This window comes from Trichoderma atroviride, chromosome 3 (assembly GCF_020647795.1).
Source record: "Trichoderma atroviride chromosome 3, complete sequence".
NCBI lineage: Eukaryota > Fungi > Ascomycota > Sordariomycetes > Hypocreales > Hypocreaceae > Trichoderma > Trichoderma atroviride.
In genome coordinates this window covers 5,316,716-5,338,377 of record NC_089402.1, presented here as the reverse complement: position 1 = coordinate 5,338,377, position 21,662 = coordinate 5,316,716, and the positions used below count along the sequence as shown (strand labels likewise).

Sequence of the window (21,662 nt, the reverse complement as noted above, 5' to 3'; positions counted from 1 at the left end):
GGCTGTAGCTGAAGGCGGTAAAATTATTCCTAGAAATAATAGTCTATCATTTATTAATTCAAATTAACTGAATACTATTATTACCGCTTATTACTAAGTAAACATTTCAGCTTATCCAGACATAGACTTCAATCCTCCTCCTCCCGCGCAAATTAAATCAAGCGCATACATGGACCCGTCTCTTTCCGACTCAGTACAGCAAGACAGCTAATTCTACAACTAGGAGAGACGATTTGGTGCTAAAGAAGGTTAATTCAAATGAACCTGGCGCTAATAATTTGCTTACAATAGGGTAAATAAACTATCTGGGAAAATGAAACTGCGGATATATTATTTTGGGAGGATAACATGGGAGATTATGGAAAGGAAATATAAATTAAATAATTAAACCCCCCTTTACAATTAACTTGGAATAATCAGAATGGTTTTATTCTTCTTTCTAATATGACATGCATTTCTGCCTATAGACAATGCAATAATAATGATTATATTTCATTCAATGAAGCATTAAATGATGATTCAACACCGGAAAACCCTGACAGTTCCCTGGAGATCTACAGCCCGCCTTTTTAATCTACTGATGTTACTGCTACTTTGACTTTTTATGTAGGTACTTCCAGTTATTTATGAGTTACTCCCCCAAGACCGACAGCACAATTGACAGATCTGCAGAGTAGCGCATACACAGCACAAGACCGGCCGTAGAAAGTTGGCTAATCTATCTGCTGCCATTAGATCTACGATGCGGAAATAGATACGGTGTTGTGCATGAAGCTAATTTGTTTCTAGAGCTGCTCACCTCTTTTCGTAGCACTTTAGTCTGTCCAGCGCCCGCTGCATCTTCCGCTAATCAGACTAGATCTCGAGTTTATATCGGCGTGTCGCATACGGCTTGCATGGTACGTGCACTAAAACGTATCTTGCTGAAATATTCTACTTAATGAAGAGAACCCATCAGATGTCAATGATTGAAGTGGCCGCTGCTTTAGATCCTGTGCCATCGCCGACTAGTTTTTAAACAGCGCCCAGCCATTGCAACTCGGTTTTAAACGGTCTTGGTGGCAGCCGCTTATCAGATCCGGCTTCGGCTCTCACAGCTCCACCATGTTCTCCATCTGGGGCTACTTAACTATGGGGGGGTTTCGAATGTTCAGCTGGGGTAAACACAAGATTCACTGCAGTGCATCCTCCATTCCTTGAGCCGAGAAACATTCGTACAAATGGGTGACTTACTGCCATCTCGTGGCTTTACCGTATTGGTCAACGGCAAAGTCTACCAGACAAATACGCTGCCCAGCTCAGCGGCGGATGATGGCCCCATCTTTACAGAGTGCATGATCATCCGAGATGGCATCATCCAGTATGTTGGCCCTGAAGCAGATGCCGAGGTGGACGCGGCTAAAGCTGCGGGCGCAACGATAAAGAATCTGGAGCATCAGACTGTCCTCCCGGGATTCATCGACGGCCACTTACACCTCCTTCTAGTCGGGCAGGCTCTCACCAAGGTTGGCTTGGAAGCGTGCACAAGTCTAGAAGACATTCAAGCCGAGATCAAGCGATATGCCAAGGCCCATCCAGACGTTCCACGCATATTTTGCCGCGGCTGGATGCATTCAATGACTCCCGAGGGTGTTGATTCCACCTTGCTAGATGGGCTCGATCCTCGACCAATCTTTGTCGATACAAAGGACCTGCATTCCACATGGTGCAACACAGTTGGGTTGGAGGAGGTTTGTCGTGTTATGGACATTGCCGATGATGCCCCAGATCCTGTGGGTGGCACTTTTCAGCGCGATAACAGTGGCAAACTCAACGGGGTCTTTAATGAGAGCGCCGTGTTTGAGTACATCTGGCCATTCACTGCTAGAGTTGCCTCGGTCAATGACAGAAAAGAGTCCATCAAGGCAGCAATCAAGGCGTTCAACGCAGCGGGTTATACCGGAATGGTCGACATGGCCATGGACGAGCTCATCTGGGAGCCCCTGATTGCGTTGCGAAACGAACAAGGTCTTGGCGGTATGCGAATTGCAGCGTACTGGCTTATGAAGCCCAGTGATTCCTTGGAGGTTGTGATGGCACAAATTGATCGTGCAATCGAGTTGGCCGGACAATACAACTCTCATAGCACTCCAGACTGCCGCATTGTCGGCATCAAGGTCATTTGTGATGGGATTATTGACGCCTGTACTGCTTCACTTACCGAACCATACTCAACGGGAACAACCCCCAACCCTATTTGGTCGGAAGAGTTCCTCAATCCCATGGTCTCCAAGGCTCATGCCGCAGGGCTGCAAGTTGCGCTGCATGCTATCGGCGACCGGACGATTCGCATGGCGATTGATGTTCTAGAAAAGAATACAGATCGCTCGCGACGTCCACGGATAGAACACATTGAGCTCTCCAGCGCTGAAGATGCCGTGCGTCTTGGCAAGCTGGGCATCACAGCATCTATCCAGCCCGTGCACTCTGACCCTGCCATATTGCGAGCGTGGCCAAGATTGATAGGCGAGCACCGCTGCAAGCGAGCATTCGCCTATCGAGAATTTGCCGATGGCGGTGCCCCTTTGGCTCTCGGCTCAGACGCGCCTACAGCTCCGCATCTTCCCATCCCCAACATGTATGTTGCGACGACGAGACGGTCTTATCGTGAGCCTGAATTGGAGACTGTTGTCAACCCCGAGTTTGCCCTTACTGTCTGCCAGGCTGTTGCGGGGGCAACGCATGGATCCGCGTACTCGACTTTTGCGGATGAGTGGACGGGATGTTTGAAAAAGGGCCTCAAGGCTGATTTTGTGGTTTGTGATGTAGAGTTGACACCGCAAAGTTTGATCAAAGGCGTTGTGAAAGAAACATGGTTTGAGGGAACGCCAGTTTATAAGGCGTCGGAATAGCTTTCAGCTTGAATACTTTGTCCGAACAGATATCAATGTTACAATTTATAAAGATGTATTCTTGATCTGTTAGTAGAATGGATATCAAGCTTTCCGAAACCTCGCATGGTAAACGACGTATAGCTTCGTAGGCTAATGGTGACTTTGCTGACCTCTGCCAGGAGTAAGATTGCATATGAAAGTCTTTTAGAGGAAGCTGGTTACTAAGTTAACAGGGATGATAAGATTTCATTATCATGAATAGAATCCTCCTTCCACTTACAGCAAACCTGTGACGTGCAGAGGCATTACGGGAAGGACACCAAGATTGGTGGTAAGCAAGATGTAAGCTACAATTTGGGCAACTTGATAAATTCGCAGACGGCTCATACATTTTCAGTGATAAATTTTAGACACCGTTGGCCCAGAGCTTTCCGATATGCATCAAATGTAGGCCTCTGGCAATTAGCCATGTAATAAAGAGTAGTAACAGAAGCGTTGACTCCCAAATATGGCTTCTGGTCCTACACAGACACTTCTGGATTGTCGGCCGCGGGATAGGAGTTAAACCCGGCATGAAAGCCTTGAAGCCTAGAAACTAGTCTGCCTCAAAACTTGGTTGGCAGACTTGATGGCGAGACAATAGGAGCATATCTTCCGCGGAGTTTGCAGCACGGAAGATTCCGCCTCTCGCAGTCTCCACCGCCAGTAACAGGCGAGGTATCAAATTGCTCGTCCATGCACATACGCAGCGTCAAAGCGAGAATAATTCGACCTCGTTCCTGAATGGGCCACGGCAAAGCGAGTGGGTACGGCATGATCTCTGGGTAGAAAAACCAGCAGAGTCCCCATAATTTTGCGTTAACGGAATGGTTACAATTTGGGTTAATTTTAGAAAAGACGAAGAAAAGAGTTTAGCAACCATTTCACGGACCGTTTCAACGTCGAAAGAGGATTATGCCGTCGGTCTTTTGTGACCGTAACCTGATTTCTGCAGGATTTTACAATTCCGCAGAGTCGGATGTTACAGGTCATGTTTGAGCGGACTATTCCCCGCCGGCCACGCAGCAGAGGATCATTAAGAATGTTCGGCTCCTTCGCCCACCCCGGGCTGCTTCTACAAGTACCAGCGATTTGGTCTGATGAGATGCAACAGGTTTGAGTGATCGGCCAATCTATAACGCTGTAAGGCCCCTTGGAGGGCGCGATTGATCGCCAGTCAACCCCCCCTTAAAGTTGTCACAGATTGATGGCTACAAGCTAGTACCTGCGCCGGTCGACCGGCTGACAGGGATCAAGACCTCGGCAATGACTTTAGACACAGTGGACAGCGTCGCACAGATGTTTTAGTTTCGTCTTGAAGAGAGCGCGGACCGCCTTTGGTGTTGGTTATCCGCGCAATCGCCTCTGTGGGCTCTACTCATGGCAGTATGTCATTTGTATCCACCTACATGTCAACGCTTTATTAAGCGACGGTATTGCTGCTGATAGCCCCTGTATCCTTCTGTTTTAGTACGTAGATCTTATTGAGGAGAGTAAGCACTTAAAATATATCAACATCTTCTTTGGGCAGGATGTTCGGCTGGCAGTGCTCCGAAGTGTATATGGTAGCCACAGTGTCACCATTGAATCACATAAGTTTGTTGTCTGTATGGTGTTTTTAATTAAAAGACTAGACTAGATATTGCTATGCTTGGTATTTCATGATTCTAAACTCAAAAACTACTTACAACTTCATCAGAGTTTACAAAGCAGAGTACTTGTTAATCAGCTCAAGTAACTTCGCATTCACATCCTTGGGAGTGGTAGCGTTCAGGTAGTGGCCACCGTCGGTAAAAGACAGCTCTGTCTCTACAGAGCCCGAAAAGGCCTTGATGTGCTCCTTTGGTACTTCAACGCCATAAACTGGATCTTGGTTGCCCTGTAAGATGGTTAGAATTGACAGCCAAGACGAAACACACTTAATAGGGCAACTCACCTGAACCCAGTAGACAGGGCACTTGACATCCGCCGCCCGCCTCAACAAGCCATCTCTCTCCAAGAGGTTGACAAAGGCGCCACGCAGCTTCTTGCGTCCTTCGTCCCCAGAGTAGATCTTGTTGAGTGTCGTCTTCCACATCTCAACGTCCTCAGGCGAGATTACACCTGAGAAGCCAATGTTGACAACGCTTTCACGCAGGCCCTCGTCAATGAGGAAGTCTGGGGTCGGCTCCTTGCTGTAAAGGGTGTCAACCACTGGGCCCAGCGTTGCTGCGGGATCCCAGCATCCCTTTTCTCGGGAGGCGGCAGACTCGTAGTCGAGCGAGCTGCCAAGAATCAACAGACCCTGAATCTATAGTTGAGTTCATTTCTGTTAGTTTGCGTGTTACTGTCGTAATCTCAGGGGTCTTTCCCCTGCAGTGACATTCAATATGCAGCACATGATAGATGTAGGTCCGCTTAGGCGAAAGTAAAGTGAGACACTTTGCGGAATTGAAGCCGGACGGAGAGCGTGGAGACAATTGGGGGATTGGCAGGGATAGATCGAGTGAACACAAGTGATATGCAATGTGCATATGTGGTGCTCGTTACGCTCGACTTCAAAAGTACGTACCTTCTCGGGGGCAACAAGAGCCATTCTTGTAACGATCCAACCTCCCTGGCTGGTTCCAAGAGCAAAAGCCTTCTTGATACCGAGGGCATCCAACACCTGGACGGCCATGATGGCAGTGTCCCAGTAGGTGTAGTTCTCTGATGAACACTCAGTGGATCCGTGGCCAAGAGGCTCAATGGCCAGTAGGTTGGCAGCATCGGTGAGAGCCGTGTTGTTAAACTGTGAATTGAATAGAGAGGTGGTCGTGCACATGGAGTTGATGAGCACAACGGTAGGCTTGGCGGGGTCGACGGCGCCGTTAGACAGACGGTAGCCGGCATTGATTCCGCCCAGATGCGGCACTCTGATGGTAGTTCCGGCAGTCATGATGGTGGTGGAGGGATAGATTTGCGTATGTGGTTTGAACTTTTGTAATATAGAAGTCGAATTACGACAAATAAGACAGCTTCTCTATTGTCTCGTTTGTGTGTTTGTTGGAATTGTCAAAAGTGGTTAAACAGAAAGAAATCGGCGAGGCGTGGGGGCTAATTATTTACTTTGCACTGACATCGCCTGACTGACCTTTCCGGTCGAAAAGGGAGCCAAGGCAATAGCCCCCCAAGGCCAACAAGCGCTCCTTTGAGTTGAGCCTCGGGAGAGCCCCAAACTTTGGAACCAGCTCAGCGGAGTTTGAAACCGCATTGAGCAACCTCCAATCGGATGACCCGCAACTGCCTCGGTGGTCATGGTATCCGAATAGGGGACAAGACTGTCTATCATGGATTCAGGGTATATGGAGTAGCTGTAATAACTAGTACTACAACATACTGTACTATACTGTGCTTTGTATGCAGATTCTGTGGTATGTCTGCATATGCAGCTAGTGCTGTCATGGGTGCAGCCACATGTACCTTACATATGTATAGAGAAAAATGCTACTTCTGGGCGATCATGCATTGTAACTGTTATGAAAATTGTTTTTGAGTAGTTACATATCTCCTATGATTAGAGTCTGCCGTGACTATCGTGATAACTGCATGATAAATCATGTCTCAACTTGCCTATCAGGAGAGCAAGAGCGGTACTGCTTCATTTCTCTCCGTGGATTCCTTTGTTCCACAACTAGTCATTGCCGATGTACGGAGTACGGAGTATTCGCGGCATGCGAAGAGGTTGTCTGTGCGCATGGAGTAACTTGAGTAGGCAACGGTAATGTGCAGAATGGAGAAGGTTGTTACTAAAGTGTTGCTAGGTATTCCTTGCAACAATGTGCGGGGCGCACGGTGCCTCTTTGGGAATCACTTTGTTGGTTTCTGCAATGATTCAAGCTGTCTAGCTTCACTTCATTCCGCTTTTAACGCAAATCTCTGCCGCCAAGACACACTCGAGGCTATTCTAGACGCGGTCCGCCCCTGCTATCCACTTGGTTGAGTCCACTAAGTACAAAGCAACAATTGGCATTGAGCTAATGGGAACATGCAACAGACTTTTTATTGGCGGAGCTGAGCAGTTGAATTACTGTATCAAGGAACTAAGAGTTGTTGAGCCGGAGACAATGTTGCGTACAAGTATGCTAAGAGATTGAAAGTAGTAATGACTCGCCCCCCCTCGACTGAAAAGTGGACGCCAAGCGCAACGATGCCTTCTTGTGTAGCCAATAACACACGACCAAGGTCACGCAAGGTCACCACGGCTGAGACAAGGGTACGGCGCGCGCCGAGTCCGTGGGATCCGGTATTCTTTGTTTGAGGCTATTGAAGAAAAAGGCTGTTGATCTACCAGACCAGTTTACTATGTACAGGCATGCTCTCTTTTCCCTGGCTTCCCCGGTATCCCTTGTCTTCAGGTGGCGGTTCATCTGTTCTTGGTTAAGTCGAATAAGATCTGAGCAGTTGTAGAGAAAGGCGCAGTTTATACGAAATACATACAAATCCTTGTTCATGGTTCTTCAGCATCTCGCTAACCCACGTATGGTTTGCTGACTGCTGATCTGCCGTATTAGATTACTATTCTTGATTATGTTATCTGATTCAGGAAGGTATTTAAAGAGCTTCATCCAAGTATCAATCCATCCCCATATGAGCAATAGCTAGTAGAGCATATGCGCAGTTTCTAGACTCAGTTGCTTGCCTTCCACGCCTGGTGCTGTCTTGAGATAGGGCAACGGTCCGAGTAGTCCACAGTTATCACGCTAGTTTTTAGCATAACGGCGGCATTGCAAAGGAGAGCTTTGAGCTTTAAAACCACGCCGTCGTGTAGCTCTTATGGGGCACCTGTGGTGTGCATGAGGCACCAAGTCGGTCGGTCGTCGGAGAAGAGCCGATCATCGCCATGGCCGAGTTAAGTACAGTATATTCTAGTCTAACGAGTCGTGCCACCGCGTAAAGAAATCACCCATGCCGGCTGTTCGTACCTGAAATGCCGAGCCTTGTGCCCTGAAGATGACCTTGCTCAGCTTCCACAATTAATAGTCTGGAATCCACTGTTGAGTGCCCACAGCTATGTACATTCCACCCCTGACAAGAGCTGGCGGCGTGGAGCTCATTGTCAAGGACGGCTGATTGACAGACACTAGCCACGGGGAAGAATAAGCGATGAAGAAAAGGTCAAGGGCAAAAGGAAGAAAGACATAGGTAATAGTAATATGAAAGAGCTTGGTCTCCTCACTTTGTTGAGCTCCTTGAACCAACATATCCGTCCGCTTTTCAGCGTCGAAATGCAACATGGCTCCATTTGAGGGAATCGTAAGGGCAGCGGCGGCAGACACGCCGTCTGTGCTCCCGGGTCTTCCAGGCTTCAATCAGGAAAATCTCCAGCCATGGACTGTGCAGGTAACAGCGTCCATGACCGTTCTGGCTCTGCTTTGCGTCGTGCTGCGTATAGTCAGCCGAAACCTCAGAAAGCAACCTTTGGGATGGGATGACTACATGATAATCTTCTCAATGGTAGGTCTTCAAAGCGAGGGGACTTGTTGATATCCAACTACTCTCTTTCCGAGGAATGTCGAACGGACATGACTTCGCGGGCTTTTGTGATGGAGAGTTATAACTAACGATAACCAATGCAACAGGGCTGGTATCTGGTTGTTGTCGGATTCATCTTCGCCATGTACGACAACGGTATGGGCCTCCATGCGGATAAAGTTGAGCTTCCGAGGATTGTCATGATGGCAAAATGGTTGTTGGTTGCTGAGATCCTGTACGCCTGGAACCTTGGCTGGACCAAGATCAGCCTCTTGCTCATGTACTATCGCATCTTCCACGTGCCATACTTTAAGAAGATGGCATGGGCAGTTGGCGGTTTTGTCATGGCGTGGGTTATCTGCATCACCTTCCTCTTCATCTTCATCTGTGTACCAGTCCAGAAGCTGTGGTACCCTGATCTCCCCGGCCACTGCATCAATCAAGTAGGCACTTGGATCGCAAACGCGTCTTCGACCATCTTTACCGATCTCGCCATTCTGATATTACCAATTCCCCAAATCTGGAATCTTCAACTTCGAACAGCAGAGAAGATGGGCTTGACTTTTGCCTTTGGACTAGGCTTTTTGTACGTGAAGCTTTGCTATTCAAATCTCGCGTCTTCGTTATTGGTAACCATGGCCTTACCTCATTACATGAGCTAACAATTCTACAATAGCGTTGTCTTTGCCTCTGCATACAGAACCTCAGTCCTGTTTACGTATACGAACAATGACCCGACCTACACTCTTGCGCCAACGGTCGGCTGGACCGTCATCGAAATATCTGCCGGTATCATATCCGCATGTCTTCCTACGTTACTCCCGGTGATTCGACTGTTTCTCAAGACAATCGGTATCAAGCGGAACTTTTTCTCTTCTCAACGAGGAACCAACGGCGCTTCCAACGTGAACAAGTCAAACTTGAGCAGCCTCAATCCGAATAAGAGCGTCAATGCAGACTCAACGCATAGAACGAACGGCAACAATTTCTATCGCCTCAACGACGAGACCGAGTCTGATGGCAGCTTCACAATCGACACGCAACCGGTCGTAATGAATTCCCAGTTCCGGCCAGACACAAAAGGGTATAGAAATACTATCAAAAGCCTTCGGACCGATGAGCTTCCGGCTGACCTTACAAGGGACGATATACCATTAAGCGGAATCCGAGTACAGACGGAGTTTAAGCAATCCACTTCGCCTAGGTGAACTTGATATACGCAAAGACGCTCGAATTTTCAAAAGGCTTTTCTACTTTGTTCTTTTAATGAGAGATACCTGTAGCTGTCAAATGGTATGAACGTCTATAGGGCAAATATCTGGCAATAGAGTTGTCACGGGTAAGGGATGCGGGCTTGTATGAGTATAATTTTGTTAATTTTTTTTTCTTTGATACACCGCCAGCATAATACATGGAATCAGGACAATCGTTGCCCTCGTGTTACTATTCTATTACGTCTTTTAGCCTACATATGCATCATGCTGTATTTTGCTTTCGCATTTTCGGAAAGGAACATATTTCTATTCCCGAATAGCGAGTCAGGGGGGAGCACATGCACTCATCGCGACACAATACCCACACATCTTAAACAGGTTTCACAAGTATACCCATTGCTATTATGCAATATACATAGGGACCTTGTATCTGGCATCACTCATCATTAATACATTGTGGAGAGATTTCATTTCTATAATCCGGATGTGTTGGCCTGATGAAACATATCAAGTTTTAAGCTTGCGAGTGACAACGCCGAAAGAATTTATGTGTTCAACCTATTGATCTTTTTTGGCTCTCGTCAATTTGAAAACTATCGTGATATGTTGAGGATTTTCATGGGAAAGAGGTTGAGTTGTATTACGTCAGATAACGGCTTTGCTACAAAGTATTGGAAAGAAAAAGGGAGGAACAAACCTTCACAGTAATATGTACGAGCTTGGTATTTCTCAACTTCCCGAGCTGGCTTCGATCAGATATTTAGTTACACCACTAGTAATTGCTTCAACATTCTCAAATTCGTTTCGATATCCTGTAGAGATCTATCTAGCGAGATTGAATGTTCTTTATATATCGTTTATGCGCATAAAATATACAAGATCACAGTATTTCCTCATAGCTCATAAAGTTCCGCTATAGCATGTATGTTCTCCTTCTCAATTAGACGCAGTTCAGATGAACCGCTTGTGGCTGGATAGAGACTTCAATACATTCTCCCAGAGTGTCGAACGTCCAATCAGGCTGACTATCGCAGTCATTGGTAGTGGAAATTGTAACCTGTGGCGATGTGCCGGCAGGACATGGCGATGTCTGAGTCAACAAAATGCTTTGACCAGGGAAGTTCTCAAAAACGGTACAGAATCCATCGGTCAGAGATCCTGACATCAAAGCTCGGCCAGGGCAACCAGAGTCAAACCATTGTTCGTAGCTGACGCCAGCCAATGTCGTGGTGGCTGCAGAAGCTAGCCCAGCAAGTGCCGAAAGAATAATGACCTGCTCTATTAATTAATCGGGATGAAAGAGAATAAAAGACATGTAAAAAGGGGGCATGCAGACTATACCTTCATATTGAAAGAGATGTTGACTAAGATGCTGAATACTTTGAAGAAATCTGATTGTTGAGTGACGTGACCCGATTGTCTTTATATAGGTATCTTCATTGAACCGGGAATTAATTCCACCAGTCATAATTTATGGGACCAAGCCATAGTTATCTATCTGCCGGAATGCAGCTTGTTTAACTATAAAAGGATGGTGGATGAAATGAATTTGTGATCAAGATGGATACACAAAGTAGCATTGGCGAAAAAAAATTCCGCCCTACGCATCCGTTGTAGCTAATTATGCCGAGTTGGCTGACTACTAATAAGTACAATAATATATCGGCAAAAATGCTTATAACGTCTCTGTGCGGCACATTATGACATGTCGTAATTGAAAAGTCTTTGTAGCTTGCTACAGCAGTGCTCAAATACCTGTGTTCTTCTTTATTGAACAGAGACGATGTGTGAAATGGGCGGGTTCTCAATGAATCACATACTATTGAGTTATAATTACCATGACAAGTACTGTATCAATTGTAGTGTTAGTTCCAACGTATATGTGTTTCTTATAAGACGGTTTTGCGTGGTATATTTATAGAGCCGAATTAGCCCATGCTTACGATGGATCTACCTACAATAGTGCTTGGCCATAAGACTTCTAGATGCATACGTGATATTATTAAGACACATATACCTACCTATTTAACATGCCGGTTGAAAGCGGCTAAACTTGGCATTTCAGAGATGTGATCCTTCAAACGACGTTTCTTAGAGGTGAGTATTATGATGGCAAGGGCAAAAGGGCCGACTGATTCCCATAAAAAGTGCTTCCGTGAATTCGGCACTGCAACTCCGATTATACTAAAAGTTTACGAATTGTGATCCTTAACAATTATACCAGGATCATGATTGGTGCTTTTCAACGTTGGATCAGAGAACATCCTGAGCAGCCAATTCAATGAGCAGCCGTCGGCACTTTACCTAATGAACTCGCCTCAACCTCAACATTTCCATTACAATCTAAGACCAAGATAATCTGGTGACTGATTCAGACTTTGTATATTATTTTAGTCGCTAACCGGTCTCTGAAGCCGCTTCAAATGCACTTTGCGCCAAACACATAGATAGCGCGCTACAGGTTATTTACAACTTGGAACTGCATTTAGATCATGGTTTGGACTATTTGTTTCAACTCCAAAAAAAACTATATTGAAACAACCAAGTGTCGATGTGTTTCCTAGCGCAAATTTGCTCATAGGCAACCCAGAGCTAAGATATTATTGACCATTGTCAATCCGCAAAGCACATTCTTTTCTCGCAGCGGTCTGCCTGATCTAGGTATTTAAGCTTATTCTGTCCTGGCGCTAGCTTGTCGGCTGATTTCGGTGGAGAAGATGATCATATCATCAGCAGATACATCTTCTCGGACCAGTTGGGTGCGGTTTGAGATGCCCATTTCTCATAATCTTGCATGGATGACGATGCTTTCGAAAACAAAGCAGAAAGCAGTACATACGGCCGGACAACTTCGTCATGGCAGTCGAGAAAAAACACAAAACTGCTTTGATGTTTTTACTTGGTAAATGAGCTCTTATGGAAGCAAAGGATCTCAAGTAGAACTCAAGCCCCCCTAGAGTTCTCTATTCTAGACAGCGGCAAATAATCAAGAGTGTTGCTAGCTGGACGGTATATTTATGCTATTCGGAGGGTATATTTTTGTTACTCGGAGGGTTAATATTTGCCATTCGGATAGTATATTCTGGCTATTCGGAGGGTCTGCAGTTACTAGCGTTCAATAGTCCAATTGAAAAGGTGGGCTTCGTCACCTGAGAATCGTTTATTGAGGTAGAGCTGTTGGTATTGAAGTAGAAGATGAACAAGTAAAAAATGGGCAAACAAGGAGGCGCTCCAGTTGGTTACTCCAAAGGGCCCAGGTGCTGTTGTGAGTTTACGTCCACACCTGGAGCTTGATGCTGGACAGCCTAGAACTTTCTTTGGTAGCGCGTTCTTGAGTTGCGAAGATCTTCGCTCGCGTCAGAACCGGAGACACTAACTCCAATTCTAATAATACTTTTCCTGGATAATAGTAGTAGTAGTCGGAGATTGATCTTCTCTACTAACTTGACTTTTACTCGATGAGGACAATAGCGCACATGTGGGGTTCTTTAGGCTTAGTTGTCTAGTGTAAGTGCACCTACTCTAGAATGCCGTATCTCGCGACACGCTTCCCTAGCGAGATAAAATGGAAAGAATTAGATGATGATTGATCGCAATAGTTGTGAAGATGTGAGAAAGAGCCATTACTACTCTGATTGCTTATTCCATAATTTGTAACATGCACATCTGGTTTGAATTGGGCTTTCGATCGAGAAAGAAGGGCTGCATACTTCCTGTAGGATGATCACCCCGCTATGTGCCAATTTGCGAAATCCTTCCACGCATCTATTTCCTGGCCCCACGGGAGATGGACGACCTTGGAATGTTCGGGAGTAAGTTACTAGTGCTATCAATAGACCTATAAGCCCTTAAAGGTCATTTCCCTACGCTCAATTCATAGGCGTTATACCTAACTATCATCTCAGCGGCAAGGGCGGTCACCGTTATTATTGGCTAACAGGCCTGTCAATTGCACTTAACTGCAGAGTCGAGTACGGAGTATCTAACAGCTAAATACAAGGACCATATGTCGCATGTATACAAGCACAATGCTTTCTCTTCATATGAATGAGCTTCAACCTTCTATTGCATATGCTGCATGCTTGTCCTCCAACGAGAAGCTCAACAACTTCGATAACAGAATCTGGCTTCCCTTTCTCAGTAAATTCCCCCTTCCAAACATCGGACAGAAAGGTTCTCCAAAAATTGCTACTACGATAGCCGAGTGTAGCCCGGCACTAGATTCCTCTAGTCTGTCCTCCTAGTTAACAGTGCGGAGCAGACTCAAGCAAAGTGCGTCATCTAGCAACCTAACTGGGAATACTCAGTAGCTACATGTACCGTTCATATTAGCCTCCGAACAGACTCGCAACTCGAACAGTCTGTACCGAAAGCTCACCAGAGTCAAGCCACCGCATACTGTGCCAGATTCGGCCCATCCAATCCGAAACGAATAAGCGTGGGCACATCGCCTCTTATGAACCAATCCGTGACCAAATTTCCCCTCCATGATCCATCAAAGCTTCCCCTCCACCATGACCCCGCTTGTCCACTTGGTTGCCGGCTTAAAGCTTAGAAGCCGTGGGCCTTTGAAATTGCGAGTCTTCGGTTCGTCAGCAGCGTGAGCGATGACACAACGGCCGCACATGGCGTTTCACTGCAGATCCAGATGAGGACCATGAGCAGCGCAATCGCGACATCTCGGAGACCCGAGGACGTGCTAACTGTCTGATCAAACGCGGGGTTGTCTGTGACCCCTCTCTAATGCCCTCCTCGTTATTGGGTGGCGAGCAGATGTCCATCTCTTTCTCTTTTCGGGTTCTGCTGCTTCTTTTTATACTCCTTCTCCCGCTCCCTCTGTTCCTTCTTTGTTAGTGTTTCCCCATTTCTGTTTCTGCTTTTGAAGCAGCCAAGTTTGAACCCTACTTTTTTCCCCTTTGTTATTCTGTCTGCTGTATATTGATATACGCAAATCGCAAAAATGGGCGACGCCGGAAAGTGTCCCGTAAACCACATCAACGCCGCTGGCGGTGGCACTCGAAATAAGGATTGGTGGCCCGAATCACTCAAACTGAACATTCTTCGTCAGCACACAAACGTGACCAACCCCCTGGGTGATGACTTTGACTATGCGGCCGCTTTCAAAACCCTTGACTATGATGCCGTCAAGAAGGACTTGACGGCCCTGATGACCGATAGTCAAGACTTTTGGCCCGCCGATTTTGGCCATTATGGAGGTCTGTTTGTTCGTCTGGCCTGGCATTCCACTGGTACCTATAGAGTCTTTGACGGCCGCGGCGGAGGAGCACAAGGCCAACAACGATTCGCGCCTCTCAACAGCTGGCCCGACAACGTGAGCTTGGACAAGGCCCGACGTCTTCTTTGGCCCATCAAGGCAAAGTATGGCAACAAGCTCTCATGGGCTGATCTCATTGTCCTGTCCGGCAACGTGGCCCTTGAATCCATGGGTTTCAAGACCATAGGCTTCGCAGGTGGCCGCTCAGACACTTGGGAGGCTGACGAGGCCGCCTATTGGGGTGGCGAAACTACATGGCTGGGCAACGATGTCCGATATGCCCACGGTTTCGCGGGAGCTTCCAAAGATCATGGAGTTGTCGACTCCGACGAGAGGAAGCACACTGATGTCCACTCTCGCGAGCTCGAGGCCCCCCCTAGGAGCAGTACGTATCTTTGCTTTCAGACATTCTTCAAAGACTAGATTTGCTAATGCAAAATAGGCACACATGGGACTTATCTACGTCAACCCAGAGGGCCCTGATGGCAACGCTGATGCTCTTGCGGCGGCCCGTGATATTCGCATCACCTTTGCCCGTATGGCGATGAACGATGAAGAGACGGTGGCTTTGATTGCCGGTGGCCACACCTTTGGCAAAACCCACGGCGCAGGCCCTTCAAGCCACGTAGGCCCTGAGCCTGCGGGCGCACCTCTTGAGAACCAGGGTCTTGGTTGGGTCAGCACTTTTGGCTCTGGAAAGGGCGCTGATACCATCACCAGTGGCCTCGAGGTGACCTGGACCAAGACGCCGACCAAGTGGAGCAACCAGTTCTTCGAATATCTCTTCAAGTACGAATGGGAGCTGACAAAGAGCCCTGCTGGAGCAAAGCAGTGGGTGGCAAAGAACGCCGAGCCGTTTATTCCGCACGCTTTCGATCCTAACAAGAAGCTGCTGCCCACTATGCTGACCACAGACTTGTCGCTCCGTGTCGACCCGGCTTACGAGAAGATCTCTCGCCGCTTCTTGGAGAACCCCGATCAGTTCGCGGAAGTGTTTGCCAAGGCCTGGTTCAAGCTGACGCATCGTGACATGGGACCATCCACCCGCTACGTGGGCCCCGAGATCCCCAAGGAACAGTTCTCTTGGCAGGATCCTATCCCCGCCGTCAACTACACTCTGATCAACGACAGTGACGTCGCCGCTCTCAAGAAGGAAGTGTTGGCATCCGGGGTTACACCCTCCAAGCTGATCTCCACTGCCTGGGCATCTGCTTCAACTTTCCGTGGCAGCGACAAGCGAGGTGGTGCCAACGGTGCCCGCATTCGCCTGGCGCCACAGAAGGACTGGGAGGCCAACAACCCTGCCCAGCTGGCCGAGGTTCTGCAGGCATTGGAGAAGGTCCAGCAGAAGTTCAACAGCTCGCAGAGCGGTGGCAAGAAGGTATCCCTTGCCGACCTGATTGTCTTGGCGGGATCTGCGGCTATTGAGAAGGCCGCTAAGGACGCTGGACACGACATCACCGTTCCATTTACTCCTGGCCGCAATGATGCTACTCAGGAGCAGACTGATGTTGAGTCGGTTGGCCACCTCGAGCCTGTCGCTGATGGTTTCCGAAACTACGGCAAGTCCACGCAGAGAGTCAAGCTGGAGCACCTCTTGGTCGACAAGGCCCACCTCCTCACTCTCTCGGTGCCTGAACTGACAGTCCTCATTGGCGGTCTTCGTGTTCTAAACACAAACTACGACGGCTCAACTCACGGTGTCTTCACCAACCAGCCTGGTGTGCTTACCAACGACTTCTTCGTCAACCTCCTAGATATGGGAACTGTCTGGAAGCCCAACCCCTCCAACGGTGATCTCTTTGAGGGCAGCGACCGTAAGAGCGGTGCTAAGAAGTGGACTGCAACCCGCGTTGACTTGGTCCTCGGCTCTCACCCTGAACTGCGGGCTGTTGCGGAAGTGTACGGCAGCTCCGATTCCAAGCAGAAGTTTGTAAAAGACTTTGTGGCTGCTTGGACAAAGGTTGCGAACCTGGATCGCTTTGATCTTCCGAGGGAATCTCTCTTGAGGCCAACTAGCCGCTTGTAAATATGATGTCGGCGCCGCTGCTCATATTTGATGGCAAAGCTTGAATGTCTGTATGACCAGAATGTATTATGAAGAAAAACACGGGAATGTGTTTTTAAAAGAAATTAGTAAAATATTGACAATCTATCAAGCTACCCCCCCTATGCTCAGTGATTGTCTTTATATGATTGTTCGTCAGCGTAACTAGAATAGCTAGGTAAGTCGAGGACATGATAAACATCGACGTTCCGAGGAGTAACTGGGCAGTTTACAGATTTTACAAATGGATGTTAATACATAGGAGTAAACAATAGTAATTAAGATGGCCTGACTTCTTTTTATTACAACCATGTATATTATAATGGAAAATCTCTCTTTTATATGTCCAAGTTTTCTAAACTACCTCGGTAACAGCGGGAACGAACTACCTTAATTCTGTCGAGAAGCCGCAAGGCACTAGTCTTTATCAGGTACCTGACAATGACTTATCTTATGCAAATTGCATCCTTCACGTATTGGCCATCTCGCCTGCAGGACGATCAATTTGTCATTTCAAGACTCCTAAGGAGCTCCTCGAAAGCATTCGTGACGCCATTAAAGCACATCAATCACTATACATGGATGGGAACATTCTTCATCGGGATATTTCCAAAAATATTATTATCATCACCAATCCGGAGAATGCCGATGGCTTCAGGGGCATGCTCATCGACCTTGACTTGGCAAAAGAACAAGGCAAAAGTCGCAGTGGGGCCCGCCAGCGGACGGGCACAATGGAATTTATGGCAATTGAAGTCCTTATAGGAACCTCACATACGTATCGCCACGATCTCGAATCATTGTTTTACGTTCTATTGTGGCTTTGCGCTCGTCGAGCATGGGCGTTACCCACAGTGTCAGGCCGGCGCCCGGAAAGCAGCCTGTTGTCGCGGTGGTATACTAGTAGTTACCGGAACATCGCACAAAACAAGCGCGGAGATATGGATGGATATGGACTGGAAGACATTCTGAGAGAATTCCCAGAAAATTTCGACTGCGTCAAGCCTTTGTGCAGGGCGATAAGAGATGTATTGTTTCCGAGAGGGAGCCGGGGCCTCTTCACTGGCACTCCACGGGATCCGAATACTTTGTACGATCCCATTATTAAAGCATTTAATGATGCTATACCAAATGGTTAAAAGTAAGTGCTCGCTACCTCTGCTACCTCTGCAATTCCAAGTCATGTTACATAAACTGATGTTTTGGAGATGCTAGGTGGTTATAATTTCCAAGAAACATCTTCCATGCTAGGAGCAACTTGGCAGTCCATAGACCCATATTAGTACATTAGAGTAAACAATGTTAATCAAGATGACCCAACTCCTTATTACAACTGTGTGCACCGTGATGGGAAGTTCTGCTTTATTTCTATAATTTTGCTGAGTTGTTGAACTAACAAGCGACGACGATGACTTTTTCTCTCTGCTTGGCACCATGCACGGCAAAGGCCTAGCGAGAATGCTGGCGGCGTACCCTCTATTTATTGAGGCCACATGATAAGACAGTACGGATGTATCCTAACGAGAATCCGCAGGTTTGCTGGTTCTCAGAGATGGGGGCTAGTGCAACCGCGCCAGAGCTACCACAAAACTCATTCTGCATGAGAAGAAGAAGAGTCGAAGCAGCTAACCTTCATTGGCTTATGCCCTCCACCAACTTGGAAATATCTCGGCAATGTGCAAAGTCCACGAAAATAATACCCCCTCTGCCTCGCCCTACATGCTCAAGCTAGGGTTCATACAAATCTTCATACCATACTTCCATCATTTCGCCATCATTTTTGCTCTATCTGCCCCTCGATGGCCGTTCTCCAACTATCTAGGTTTCTCACTGTCAGACCTTCAACCTTCGCTTCGTCATCCCACTTCCTCAGTTTGCACATCTCTTTGCACCACGGCCCAGAGCCAAACTCCTTCACCTCTTCGGCGGACATGGGACCTCCTTGGTAGAAAAGGCTTTTCTTGCTGGCTTCAGAGAGGAAATTGTTGTAAGACTCATCTACGGCGCAGAGATACCGTTTAGCTGCCACATGGGATTCCACAAGACGAGCGACTTTGTCGGAGAAGCCCAACGAGAGAAGGAAACGAGCTCCTAGAGTTTCGTGGCCGACGCGGCCGACGCTTTGTGTGGTTGAAGCATCTCCTAGATTCTGGATGGGAAGTTTTGATGAAGCAATAAGATCTTCTGCTGGAGCGAATTGGCCAATATCATGAAGTAGTGCCGCTACTTGCGTGGCCTCGTCTACAGGCGGCGATGCCTGGGCGGCCAGAGCAGCGCATTGCAAGGAGTGTTGAAGCTGAGAGATAGGCTCCCCGATGTAAGGAGTATGATCTGAAGCTTCGAGAATGGATATTATGTAAGAAGTGATGGTCGCTGGCTCGAGAACTGTAGGGATGGTCATTGTAAGAGAAGGCTGCCAGCAGGGCGATACAAGGCCAAGCTTGAAGTGCCGTCATGCAAAGCATGAGACCGTACTTGATATACGGCGATTGTAGATACTATATGAGAGACTATAGATAAGCGCTATTTTGCTAATACGAGATGCTGAAATATGGGCTCAAAGGCTCCACACTATGCATGAACACGTGGATAGATTGTCCACTCGGGATTATGCGGTAGGCACGTGGATGGATCGAATCTCATTGACTAGGCTCGCTATTCTTGAGATTTAACATGTAGATCTAATCCACTTAACATGCTACATCTCCATAGAGTCAATGAATACGCCTCTGGATCGGATAGTGGCCTGAAGGCCACGCATACGCAAATCTAAGCTTATCGTATATTGAGAGAAAATACTTTCCATGAAATTTTACGCATCCATTGCGGATATGTCAACGACTTTCACTATACACTGGTTTCATATCTAGAAAGCCAATTGGCGGCCAGCATCGACGCTTAACATTGGTGACCCGAAAGCGTATCTCAAAGCTCCATCCTCATACAGTTCTCCCTTTTTACGCTTGTGAGTTGCAGGCCATTCCTTCATTCGGCGCTCGTAGTATGCTTGGTGTAAGTCTCCCTCACTAGCGAGATTGTAAGTGGCATAGAGTGCTTTGCGATTCTCATCGCTGTGGTTTGGCCCACTACGGTGAGCCAAGTATGATGTGAAAATGAGCAGCTGGCCTATTCATATATGATTAGAAAAAATTAACAAACTGCTTTGAAAGTTGAAATAAAAGGGATAAATAATTACCGGGCTCTAGCTCAGCAGGCTTCCATTCATGAGCGTCTACCCACTCAGTGGTGATGCAGTGATCGTCATCATTCAGAGGAATATCCATAGTATGGCTGGCATCAACAACTTCCAGCCCGCCATTGTTAAAATTAGATTTATCCACGGCAAGCAAAATGGTTAGATGCTTAACATCTTTGATGTGGTTATAGGCAACGGCATCGATATGCGGCGCAAATCCACCTATTCATGTTAGCAAACGTGCTCGCACTTTCTAGTGAAAAGAAGACATACCGCTTCCTGCGAGTTTGTAATTAATCTTCTCTTTAAAAAGATTCATGGGCTCCCCTGAAAGTTCTTCCAATAGTCCCAAAAGCTTTTTGCCTCGCAGCAGCCCGTTGAAGCCCTCGTGGAACCCAGCGTAGTTTTCCGTGCGGCACAGGACTGTCTCGCCCCGAGAATTTATTTCCTATCATCTATGAGCATGAGTTCTCTTCAATGACATACCAGTTGTATGTATTTGATGCAACGACTTTACCTCGTATGGCATGAATTGAGAGTCGGTATTTGGAGTCCAGTCATGAACCTCTTGTGCCCATCTTTGCAACTCTTCAGTCTCGGTATCGCTGAGGATATCTCGAACAATGAGATATCCATTCGCCTTGAAAAAAGCAACTTGTTCTGAGGACAACATGGTTATACGATGCAACGTCAATTAACGATATGTGACATGGGTGCGTATAACTTACAGAGTTAGCCGGCCCTTTTTCAATGCTCAGCTCTTCTTCCCTTTGCCTTTGTCTTCCTTTCTTACACTCAACATTGCTATTTTGCATCCGGAAGTTCCCCGTCAAGCTAGCATTTCTCTTACGGGAATGAAACCGCTCCTACCGGGAATCTTTCGTCCCATTTCGCCCACGATGAAGAACTTATGGCTTTGCAGACTGCCCCACCAAGTGGCCATTACCGAATGTGGACCACACCGGAACGCCTCCCGATGAATCAAGAGATATTCTCGGCGCACGTGGCTCTCGCTGCCGGTCGATCGGCACAGCAAGCGCCTTCTTGGGATGCTACAACACCAACAAAACAGCAACAAATGTGTATCATGAACAGGATAAACGGTTAGATTGCCAGAGATGTACCTAGGAATACCCCTCACGTTCATGCGCACGTGGAAATCGTCAAAATGCGACTGCTCGAATGCTCGATTATCCCCTCAGGGATGACACCCAGGCCGTTTATCTCGTAATAATGTGGATTTTGAAGGATATCACAACTTGTCTTATACGGGGCCACGAAGAGACAGCGCTTATCCGGTCTTGAATACGCGTTTCCAGACTTCACCAGCTATCTGTTCCTGCATTTGTTCACGTGCATTGTGCTTGATTTGTCGAATCAAGGCTTTCTCTGTTCGCCGTATACTATATATTAAGTTAGATTGCATGGACACGGAAGCCACTTATATCCAGGCGAGCTGCATCTGAGATAAGACTACAGAGAACACGGCGCTGGTATCTTGCTTCACTCTTGCGGTCCGAAGATC

General features: G+C 47.2%; 7 protein-coding genes across 8 annotated transcripts; 3 read left to right on the top strand and 4 right to left on the bottom strand.

Moving 5' to 3' along the window:
- Positions 1-1,220: 1,220 nt before the first annotated feature.
- Positions 1,221-2,891, top strand: TrAtP1_007083 (uncharacterized protein; the record flags this gene model as incomplete). The annotated part of the gene is made up of 1 exon (XM_014082131.2): positions 1,221-2,891. The coding sequence occupies one exon, from the start codon at positions 1,221-1,223 to the stop codon at positions 2,889-2,891; it is 1,671 nt and encodes a 556-aa protein (XP_013937606.2).
- A 1,624-nt stretch (positions 2,892-4,515) lies between these two features.
- TrAtP1_007082 (uncharacterized protein) lies at positions 4,516-5,953 on the bottom strand. The gene is made up of 3 exons (XM_014082132.2): positions 5,464-5,953; positions 4,849-5,202; positions 4,516-4,791 (listed from the first exon to the last, which is right to left on the bottom strand). The coding sequence occupies exons 1-3, from the start codon at positions 5,827-5,829 to the stop codon at positions 4,615-4,617; spliced, it is 897 nt and encodes a 298-aa protein (XP_013937607.2). The 5' UTR covers positions 5,830-5,953; the 3' UTR covers positions 4,516-4,614.
- A 2,029-nt stretch (positions 5,954-7,982) lies between these two features.
- TrAtP1_007081 (uncharacterized protein) lies at positions 7,983-9,839 on the top strand. The gene is made up of 3 exons (XM_014082133.2): positions 7,983-8,387; positions 8,513-8,991; positions 9,082-9,839. The coding sequence occupies exons 1-3, from the start codon at positions 8,166-8,168 to the stop codon at positions 9,611-9,613; spliced, it is 1,233 nt and encodes a 410-aa protein (XP_013937608.1). The 5' UTR covers positions 7,983-8,165; the 3' UTR covers positions 9,614-9,839.
- A 609-nt stretch (positions 9,840-10,448) lies between these two features.
- Positions 10,449-10,994, bottom strand: TrAtP1_007080 (uncharacterized protein). Its single transcript, XM_014082134.2, has 2 exons — positions 10,961-10,994; positions 10,449-10,892 (listed from the first exon to the last, which is right to left on the bottom strand). Exons 1-2 carry the CDS (start codon positions 10,964-10,966, stop codon positions 10,560-10,562), a joined length of 339 nt encoding a protein of 112 aa, XP_013937609.1. The 5' UTR covers positions 10,967-10,994; the 3' UTR covers positions 10,449-10,559.
- A 2,535-nt stretch (positions 10,995-13,529) lies between these two features.
- Positions 13,530-17,234, top strand: TrAtP1_007079 (uncharacterized protein). The gene is made up of 2 exons (XM_014082135.2): positions 13,530-15,279; positions 15,337-17,234. The coding sequence occupies exons 1-2, from the start codon at positions 15,163-15,165 to the stop codon at positions 16,921-16,923; spliced, it is 1,704 nt and encodes a 567-aa protein (XP_013937610.2). The 5' UTR covers positions 13,530-15,162; the 3' UTR covers positions 16,924-17,234.
- A 1,011-nt stretch (positions 17,235-18,245) lies between these two features.
- Positions 18,246-19,457, bottom strand: TrAtP1_007078 (uncharacterized protein). The gene has a single exon (XM_014082136.2). The coding sequence runs from the start codon at positions 19,340-19,342 to the stop codon at positions 18,716-18,718; it is 627 nt and encodes a 208-aa protein (XP_013937611.1). The 5' UTR covers positions 19,343-19,457; the 3' UTR covers positions 18,246-18,715.
- Positions 19,458-19,727: 270 nt separating this feature from the next.
- On the bottom strand, positions 19,728-20,998 carry TrAtP1_007077 (uncharacterized protein). 2 transcript variants are annotated; one of them, XM_066113379.1, is made up of 5 exons: positions 20,866-20,998; positions 20,655-20,797; positions 20,411-20,585; positions 20,138-20,359; positions 19,728-20,067 (listed from the first exon to the last, which is right to left on the bottom strand). In XM_066113379.1, exons 2-5 carry the CDS (start codon positions 20,664-20,666, stop codon positions 19,808-19,810), a joined length of 669 nt encoding a protein of 222 aa, XP_065969465.1. In that variant the 5' UTR covers positions 20,667-20,797; positions 20,866-20,998; the 3' UTR covers positions 19,728-19,807. The 2 variants fall into 2 exon arrangements, with proteins under 2 accessions (XP_065969465.1, XP_013937612.1); XM_014082137.2 differs by lacking the exon at positions 20,866-20,998 and having other exon boundaries at positions 20,655-20,844.
- Between the last annotated feature and the right edge of the window lie 664 nt (positions 20,999-21,662).